The sequence below is a fragment of the Chrysochloris asiatica genome, unplaced genomic scaffold (assembly GCF_000296735.1).
Source record: "Chrysochloris asiatica unplaced genomic scaffold, ChrAsi1.0 scaffold00184, whole genome shotgun sequence".
Classification (NCBI taxonomy): domain Eukaryota; kingdom Metazoa; phylum Chordata; class Mammalia; order Afrosoricida; family Chrysochloridae; genus Chrysochloris; species Chrysochloris asiatica.
The window spans coordinates 2,061,915-2,072,164 of NW_006408702.1; the positions used below are offsets into that span (position 1 = coordinate 2,061,915).

The 10,250-nt window shown below is 47.0% G+C and overlaps 1 protein-coding gene across 1 annotated transcript in view; it reads right to left on the bottom strand.

The window, feature by feature from the left end:
* Window positions 1–9,790, bottom strand: part of ADAMTS17 (ADAM metallopeptidase with thrombospondin type 1 motif, 17) — a 744,430-nt gene extending 734,640 nt beyond the window's left edge. The window contains exons 1-2 of the mRNA XM_006872136.1: window positions 9,637–9,790; window positions 8,835–9,205 (exon numbers count right to left, since the gene is read on the bottom strand). Of these exons, the coding sequence (XP_006872198.1) occupies window positions 8,835–9,205; window positions 9,637–9,718 (453 nt within the window). The 5' untranslated portion in view covers window positions 9,719–9,790. The remainder of the gene's footprint in view (window positions 1–8,834; window positions 9,206–9,636) is intronic.
* Window positions 9,791–10,250: the final 460 nt, after the last annotated feature.

Consider the following 10,250-nt stretch of genomic DNA (forward strand, 5'->3'; position numbering starts at 1 on the left):
AGAATGGTCCTATATACTCGATGGTAACCATCCTGGTCAATTTATGAGTGGAATGGGGGGGAATTGCAGCAAAGAAGACATGGGCTAAGACTTGCCATATTCTATGGATGCCCAATAACCTTGGAATGAGAGTAAGAAGATGGGCTGATGGGTCTGAAATTCAGGGTGATGTGTGAACTCAAGAGCCCAAAAACCTTGCCACAGACAACTAAAGTTAAGAATGAAGCAGTCACTTGATCTGAAGAGGAGGGAGCGTGTGAGAACCCCAGTCTTGCAAACAGTACCCATTGGACCTAGCATGGATGGCTTGCTGACCAGAATTCGACCAGATGAAGATAACGAAGTATGACTCAGGGAGCAAGCATAAATTGCTACAACCTGATCAGCTGGACCCTTGATTATGGATGAGGCTTCTCAAAATTCCAATCAACCAGGGAAGGATTCTCCATATCAAGGAAAAACCATGTCGTCTCAGCACACTGGACTACTTAGACTTCGGCTACCAAAATTGGGGGGCTATAAAGGCATGAAGTACCTGGCTTACAAGCTTTCATGAGGGTGCTTAGTGTCAGAATGTGAGGAGTAAAAGAGCAACACAACTGAATAATTTCCCTCCTGTCCAGATGGGTCTGGTGATGAGGAGGATAAGATTTTATGATTCAATTGTTAGTAATTGTTTTCAGCTCTAATGGTGATTGTCACAACTGTAAATATAGAAGAGGTACAACTAAAATGGGGAGCAGTTAATCTGTCATCTCAGGAACAGCGGTCCCTGGGACCATGAAGAGGGAAGAATAGGAGAGGAACCAGGGATCCTGACCAGAAAATCAGTGACAACAGAGATGGTGGCAGAGGCGATGGCATAGAGACAGAGCAGCAGTGGACTCTAGGCCCATGGACTGAGAAAGGCAGTGTGCTGGTGGGCAGGCGGCTGGCTTGCAAAATGTGCTCTCTGGACATTTAAACAAATATGTATTTACAATGTGGTATGTGTATACCAAAAAAAAAAAACAGGTAATAGAGGCAAATACTGTTGGCTAACGAGTCCTGGTATGGTGTTGTGAGTTAATGCGCCAGACTGTAAAGCCATTCGAAAACTGCAAGGTTGGCGGTTCAAGCTCACCAGTTGTTCCTCAGAAACCCTATACAGGGTCGCTATGGGTCAGAACCAAGTTGACAGCACTTAACAACAACAATAACAAGGGCATATGCAGAGGATTATAATCATTACAATGGTCTGCTGAATTAAAAAAAAAGAAAGTATATCCAGGAATTGTCAAAATGGGAGGAAAGGTATATGTTAAAGGCATCTTTGAAGTTAGTTTTCTATAGTTTAACAGTAATTTTATTCATTTAATCTCAGCCTTTATTTTTCTTGAAAAGCATTATATAAAAATCTGCTTATGTCTTTAAAAAAAAAAATTATTTCTAAACTTTGAACAAAGAGTTGTTCAAAGACCAAAGCAGGTTGCTGGTATTGTCACGTGCCATCAGTTCAGACTCATAGCAACCCTGTAAACGAAAGAATAAACCACTGCCTGGTCCTGGGCCTCCTCACAATTGTTACACTTGAACCCACTGCAGCTGCCCCTATGCTAGCTCATTTCACTGAGGGTCTTCCTTTTGTTTGCTGATCCTCCACTTTGCCAGACAAGATGTCCTTCTCCAGGACTGGATGCTCATGATAACAAATAGAAAATATGGAAGGCAAATTCTCATCACCCTGGCTTCTAAGAAGCATTCTTCCAACACAGATTCGTTTGTTCTTCTGGCAGTCCATGGTACTTTTGATATTCTTCTCCAACACCATAACTCGAATGCATGGGTTCTCCTCTGGTCTTCCTTATTCGTTGTGCAAATGTCACATGTATATGAGCTGACTGAAAATATCATAGTTTAGATCAGGTGCACCTTAGTCCTCAAACTAACTTCTTTGCTCTTGAACACTTTAAAGAGGTCTTCTGCAGCAGATTTGTCTAATGCAGTATGTCATTTGATTTCTTGACTGCTGCTTCCAGGGGTGTTTTCATCTCCTGGCACTATATCTGACAGTGTTCCACTGCTATTCATAAGGGGTTTAGTGGCTTTGTTTTTGCTGTTGTTAAGTCTCATAGAGTCAAGTTTGACTCACAGAAAAATAGCCTGCCTCTCCATCTTCCTAGTCTGTCTTAGTCTGGAAGCTCTACTGAAAACTGTCCACTATGGGTGACCCTGCTGGTATTTAAAATACCAGTGGCTTAGTTTCCAGGATCACAGCAACATACAAGCCACCACAGTACAACAAACTGACAGATGAGTGTAGAAAGCTACAGGAGTATTGTTAAGTGCCATTGAGTAGTATATAAATAAACAAATCCTAGAATTCCTTTCAGCATGACACCAGCTTAATGACAAATAAATACAGAGGAGGCAAGCAAGCTAGCAACATCCCTAGAAAAGAGGCATGGCTTTTTAATATTCCATACCCAGCACATATGGGTGTTGAGTCAGGTCCCACCACTGCACAGACAGTGCCCCCTTGGCTGGCCACAGCCTCGGCCAAAAAGAGGTGGGCAGATGCTAGAAGGTGGCCTTTTGGAGCTTGTAGTATCCATACCTACCTAGGGAAGAATTACCGCTAGCCTATGGAACACGGCTGGTACAGAGGCGCACTCCGTTTCACGTGTAAGCTCGTGGTAGAAGCCTTGCACCCTCCACCTTCAGGAAATAATTCAGGGTCTCTTTAGAGAATGACGCTAATTCTGTCAGTCTGTCACACTGTGGTGGCTTGTGTGTTGCTGTGACGCTGGAAACTACGCCACCAGTATTTTAAATACCAGCAGCGGCACCCACAGTGGGCAAGTTTTAGCAGAGCTTCAAGACTAAGACTAGGAAGGAGAGGCGGATCACTTCTGAAGGGTTAGCCGCTGAAAACCTTGTGAGTAACAGTGCGATACCATCTGACATAGTGCCAGAAGATGAGCCTCCCATGTTGAAAGACCTCAAAATGCAACTGGGGAAGAGCTGCCTTCTCAAAGTAGACCTCAAAGAATCAACCTTAGTGACACAGATGGAGCAAAGCTTTTGAAACCTTCGTTTGCTGATGGGACACAACTCAAAATGAAGAGAAACAGTTGCAAACATTCATTAATAAACACAACATGCCATGTGGCGGTGGCGGTGGTGGTGGTGTGCCATGGTGTTGGTTCCGACTCTTAGCCACCCTGTCTAGGGTTCTGAAGCTGTAAAACTTTACGGGAGCAGATAGCCTCATCTTTCTCCCACAGAACAGCTGGTAGTTTCAAACTGTACAGCCTGACTCATAACCACTACGCTACGAGAGCTCCTTCATATGCAATGTATGAAGTAGGAAACTAGGAAGATTGGAAATCGTCAAAAAATAAATGAAATGCATAAACATCAATACCCTGGGCACTGGGGAGCTGAAATGGACTGGTACTAGCCATTTTGAATCAGACAATCATATGGTATACTACACAGGGAATGATTAACTGAACAGGAATGGTATTGCATTCATGGTCAAGAAAGAGCATTTCAAGCTCTATCTTAAAAGTACAATGCTGTCTGCAGTAGGAATTATGCTACACCATCTGTATGCCTACAAAGAAGAAGGGAGTTCTGGTGTGGCACTGTGGGACAAAGCACAGGACCACAAGATCAGTTTGTATCACAAAGTAAGGTCAGCAGTTCAAACTCACCAGCTGCTCCCTGAAAACCCTATACAGGGTTACTAGGAGTTGGAACCAACTCAACAGCACTTAACAACAACAAGGAAGGAGAGCTAATACGATTATTATTCACATTTACCCACCAACCACTAAAGCCAATGATAATGAAATTAAACAATTCTACCAACTTCTGTAGTCTGAAACTGATCAAACAATGCAATCAAGATGCATTGATAATTATGGGTGATTGGAATACAAAAGTAGGAAATAAAGACGAGGAACTGCTAGTTGGAAAATAATGGTCTCAGTGAGAGAAAAGATGCTGGAAAACATATGACAGAATTTTGAAAGACCGAAGACTTATTCATTGCAAATACCTTTTGTAAATAACATCTGTGTAAACTATACACGTGGACCTCACCAGATGGAATACACAGGAATCAAACTGACGGCATATGTGGGAAGAGTCGATGTTGTTGGTCAAACTGAATTCAGAAGAGGACCTGGAGTGAAGGATATCATTGCTGATATCAGGTAGATCTAACTGAAAACAAGGAATTCCAGAAAGACGTTTACTTGTGTTTTACCGGCTATGCAAAGGCATTTGACTGTGTGTCATATCAAACTATGGATAATATTGCAAAGAATGGGAATTCCAGACCACTTAATTGCACTCATGAAGAACCTAAGTATAGATCAAGAGGCAGTAGTTTGAACAGAACAAGGGAATACAGAATGATTCAAAATCAGGAAAGGTGTATGCCAAGGTTGTATCTATCCTTTCACCATACCTAATCAATCTGTCTGCTGAGCAAAGAATCCAAGAGACTGGATCAATATGGAGAACATGGCATCAGGATTGAAAGAGATTCAACAACCTGTGATGTGCAGATGACACAACTTTGCCTGCTAAAGCAAAGAGGACTTGGCGGGACTTGCTGATGACCATCAAACACCACAGCCTTCAGGAAGGATTGCACCTTGATGTAAAGAAAACAGAAATCCTAACAACTAGACCAATAAACAACATCATGATAAATGGAGACAGGATTGAAGTTGTCAAAGTCTTTGTTTACTTGGATCCACAATCAATGCTCATGGAAACAGCAGTCAAGAAATCAAGCACCATAATGCATTAGGCAAAGCTGGCGCAAAATACATCCTCAAAGTGTTACAGAGGAAGAATGTCACTTTGGGGACTAACATGCACCTGACCCAAGCCATGGTATTTTCAGTCACCTCACATGCATGCAAAGTTGAACAGTGTTGTTTGGACCTCAGGAATCCCTGGGCATTCCAACTCCTAAGGAAGACAGTAGAAGAATCAATGCATTTGCATTACGGTGTTGGCAAAAAATATTGAAAGTACCATGGACTGCAAGAAGAACCAACAAATCTGTTTGGGAAGAAGTATAGCCAGAATGCTCCTCAGAAGCCAGGATGGCGAGACTTGTCTCACACACTTTGTAAATGTTACCAAGTGGGGCTAATCCTTGGAGAAGGACATCATGCTTGATAAAGTGGAAGTCCACAGAGAAAGAGGAAGACACTCGATGAGATGGACTGACTCAGTGATAGTTACAACAACTTGTGAGGATGACCCAGGACTAGGCAGTGTTTCGGTTGTGCATAGAGTTGCGATGTTTCAGAATCGACTCGACAGCACCTAACAAAATGCATTCTAGTCCTTGAAATTCCATCTCTGTTGAAATCTCTAGCCAATGAAATTTAAAATCCAAACCCAACCCACTGCCTTTGAGTTGGTTCATAACAATCCTAGAGGTCAGAGTAAAACTGCTCCATAGGATTTCTAAAAGTGTAAGTCTTTACAGAAGCAGACAACCTCATCTTTCTCCCACAGATCAACTGGTAGGTTTGCACCACCGACTGGCAGTTAGCAGCCCAATGCTGAAATCACTGCACCACTAGGGACCCTTAATGAAGTTTAACCTGATGCTCTAATTCTACGAGGTCTTATTCACAAGAGGCAGCTCAGCCCAACTGAAATCAATTTATGTTGTTGTTAGGTGTCATCAAGTTGGTTCCAACTCATAGTGACCTTATGTACAACAGAACAAAACACTGCCCAGTATATTCCAAGTGGACAGGAATATCTTCTTCACACGCATACAGATTATTGCTTTGAAACTATTACGGTTATAGAAACTTTTCCCAAAACATCCATTATGTCTAATGGCTCCCGGAAATGTAAAATCAGTGAAATGCAAATGAGCAGAAAACAATTAATATTTGAGCCTGTGGTTTTTGAAGGGTAGCTTTGAAGCTTTACAAACTAAGACACTGACGAAAGAAACATCTCTCCCCACTACCAAAAGGGGAACACAAAACCACAGCGGATTTACTCTTCATAAACAATTAGGTAATGCTCTATGCTAATCACGCAGATCAAAATATGTGTAGAAACACACAACACGCTTCTATACAACCAGGAACATTCCCTGCTAAGCCATTTTAGAGATGTCAGCTACAGTGGGATTTACTAGGAATTAAAATGATAGTCAACATCAGAATACAGGTGATTGGAAGGCAGTCAATTTCATTTGTCTCTGGACTGGTTGCTTTCAGACTGAAATGAGCAACTGCAATGAAGACCATGTGGCCCCCAAAGTCTGAAACATTCACTGCCTGGTCCTTTACAGAAAGATTGCCTCCTCTGCGCTAAGTAACTCTTTGGATACAAGGAGGCTTTGAAATGTCTCATCCACAGCCACCAAAACCATCTACTTGACAGCTCTCCATCCCCATGCCTTTTAGCTGAACCAGTTCCAACAGACAGGCACCAGTGTCACCTCTCAACTTCACAGTGCTTTCCCGATGGTCACCTGCTCATGCTATGTGCCACAGACTCAGTTCCTGCTCAGAGACCCAGCATAGAGTTTCCAAGACTGTACATCAGTATGGACACAGAAGCCACATGTTTATCATGCAGTGTAGCTGGTGGATTTGAACTGCTGACTTTGTGGTTAGCAACCCAACACATAACCTGCTACACTAGCAATGCTCCTTAGCGGTCAACTGGATTACTACAAAATGACCACCGAGCTGTCTCAAGCTCAACTGAGAATTACAACTGAAGTAGTAAGATGGAGTGCACTGCATACTTGGGTAATCTGAGTTTGGTTGGGTTTTTCGTTTTTGGGTTTTTTTTTTATGCTTCCCAGGACCACCATATAACCCAGAATCCATCCCAAGTCACCATACAGTAGCTTCCCACCGGTCTTCAATCCTTCATTTATGTGTAATCAGAGAATCGTGTTCAACATCCAGTTTCACACAAATGGGCTGAACAAGGCAGACTAAATAGCAGAAATTTACAATCTAAAGTCTTAGAGGGCCACCAGCAAATCGTTCTATTGAACTTGGCTCCTTGGCTGACTTCCTTTCTCTTAATCACAGCGCCCTCACATGGTGCCAAAGAGAAGGACAGCCTTCTTGAGAAGCCAGAGGACTTAAATCAACCTTCCCTCTGCTCAGATCCCATCTGTGAGCAGCGGGAGAATTCACTCTCTGTGGGATTTTAAATCAATGCTATCCAGATTTCCTCAGCGCCTTCATAGATAGCTCCTTGCTGGAAATTTTACACCAAGAAGTATAAACTCTGACCCCAAGAGAAACTTTCTAAACTGCAGTAAATGGGATTCAGATGTTTCCATGTACAGTACAGTGATGTGACCTGGACTTTAAGCACTTTGGCAAACGCACAAAAAATGATGTGAGCCTTACAGTCCCTCCCGGAACATGATACAGTTTTGACTTACATCCTAAAGTGATCCGTGCCTTTCTCACTCCTAGTTGTGCCCCCTCACTCACAGCTCACAGTCTCTATCCCAGTGATACAGTGACCTCCGGCCAGAACCCACCACAGTCTGTAACATTTTCGCTGCTTAACCCAAAACAGCCAATTCCCAACTAAGCAAAAGTGGATCACACCCTGATTAAGACACAAAAACACTCCTAAAAGCAGAAGTCACGAAGGACAGTCCCAGGAATTCAACCCAGCATTCCCTCACACTCCTGGGAAGAGAGCGGAAGTAATAATTACTTTATGCTCACATAAAGACATGGACCCCCAGCTTTGCAGCTTTTTTGCAGCTACTAGGTGACTTGTATCTGGTTAGGAGCCAGACAGTTCTAGATGGTGGAACAAGATTAGGTGGGGGGGAGAGGAGCGGGAGAGGGGGTTTCTTGTGCCTGGGAAGGATAGGCACAAACTAATCCCGTGAACGGCCTTTCTAGAGCCAGTCCTTCCGGAAGCTACGGAAACACCATGTGTTTCATGACCTGACCCAATACCAGGCTTTGGTGGGGACAGCCCATCTGCCAGCCATGTGTACTCCTTGAGAGTAGGATGGAGATACTGGAAAGGATTTGGCTGGGCACCAGGGCCACCGAGAGACCAAGTGTGAGCACAGGTGGGGCAGGCAGAAACCTAACAAAAATGGTGATGCCAGGCCCAGGCACAAAAAACATCAGCTAAAAACAAAATCTTCTGCGCGCCCGTCACAGGTGCCCCAAAATGTGGGGGGAGAGGGGGCTGCTGCCTCAGCTAGGGAGAATCTAGGGACAGGAATAGGGTCTTATTGCCAATGTAAACACAGAGCCTCCCTCAGACCTGCCTGGGCATGGGTGCAGACAAGTGTCTACTGAGAACATTCTCCTTGTCTGGGCTCTCCTGGTTCCACTAAGAATCTAACAAGTGTGGGTTAGTCCCTGCCCTGGGGGTGGAGGGTATAGAGGCTCCAAAATTTCTCTCCAAAGAAAGACGAAAGACGCATCAGGGCAGAAAGAAAGTGAATTCCCACGTCCCAGAATAGTTGGGGATGCACATAATCAGCATTTCAGCAACACACAGCTACACGGATGCAAAACGTTTCTCTACACTTGGGTGAAGGGGACCTCTCAATCTAGGTAGGTTAAAGGTTGCAACCGGCTAGATCTGACCTCCCCTACCCCCACTCCTACCTTTGCACCCCAGAGGTTCAGTACTAGCAAGGGCAAGGCAATGGGCCATCAGATGCTCCTAGTGCCCCCTCGCCCCAAAGACTTTTTGCTAGAAGGCTGATGCGGGGTGGGGGTGGGGGTCTGATAGTTTAAGGTGTAACTTCCTGTCAAAGCGCCCCCCACCCACAGGAAGCAGGACAGTACCAAGCCGCCGTTGGCACCACAGGCGCTGAGCGAAGCAAGGGAGCCGGGATGGCCAAGCACACGACCCGAGTAAAAGCAGAGCTCGGCTGGCCGGCCACGTCGCCCGGCAGCACCCGCTTCCTCCACCTCGAAGCCGCGAGACAGAAAGCGCAGGTCGCGGCGCAACTGCAGGTAGAGGTCGCGCCCGAAGGCCGGCAGGTGTAGCAGCAAGGTGCGCTCGCCGGGTCGCGCCCGCGGGGAGGCTGGGGGCGCGCGGGGTCGTCGTCTGCGCCGGGGCCCCGGGGCGCTGGGCAGTGGCGGCAGGTGCACTTCGTCCGAGCGCACCCGCCGCGGGAGCACCACCTCCACGTCGGCCGCCGCGTCGCCGCCAGCTGAGGGGAGAGAGGAGACGCGTCAGCGCGCTGGAGCCCGGGCCGCCCGCCCGCCCTTCCTCCCTTCCTCCCTCCGGACGCGCTCGGGCCCCAGCTCTGGACAAGCCCGGCCAGCCGAGGACGGCGGGCCCGGACAGCGCTGTCTGCCTTTGCCGCCTGACTCCAGCTGGTGCTCGCGCCTGGGCCCTGCGCCCACCCGGCAAGGGTTTCTGCACCGCCGGCCAGCACCTATGGGACGCTGCCGCGGCATTCGCGTCCGAGAACCGGAATCACTGTGAGCTCAGTCCGGGCCTGCGGACGCCCCTTCCGCCGCCACGGCCCGGTCCGAGCCTGCCCTCGGCTGGGCGCTGTCCGTCCGCCGGAGCTTGGGATGCCAAGGGACAGAAGAGGGAAGGTGGCCGGGACAGGCGGGGCGGAGAAGAGCACACTACCTGAGCCGGGGTCCAGTCCCCAAACCACCAGCAGCAGAAGCAAGGGCAGGACGAGAGGCGGCAACAGGGCACCGTCACACATGGTACTCAAGCGGCAGAGCCCCGCGGATGGTCCTGGAGGAGGAGGAGCGCGGGTGGCGGCGGCGCCAGCCGGAGTGAAGCCCTCAAGCCTTTGGAAAAAGTAATTAGCGCTGCGGACAAACCCAACGTGGAAACCCCAAGTCCCGCCTTCCCGTTGGAAAGCAGACGATTGGACTCCCGCTCGCCCCTGCCCCACCTCCCTCTCTCCTATTTGCTAAAACGGGTCAAAACCAGGGTACGTAGTTAGGTTGTAAGCACTTTCTTACACGTGGTTTCTGAGCAGTGACGGGGAGCAGACACCAGGTGGCGCGCGAGAGCTGATACAAACTACACTGTCCTGGCCGGACTAGGAATACACCTTCGGAACTTTTGAGTTGTGTACCCTCGTTTTGGAAACCCTTTCTGATTTTGCTGCCCGGTTTCCTGAGCAGTCAGGCCGGGCCAACCGGTTGTATCCTAAAAAAGCATATTAGTTTAGCATCTAGAGTAAAGACAGAAGATTCCTAAGCCACTTTGCTGCACACCTGAGTTTG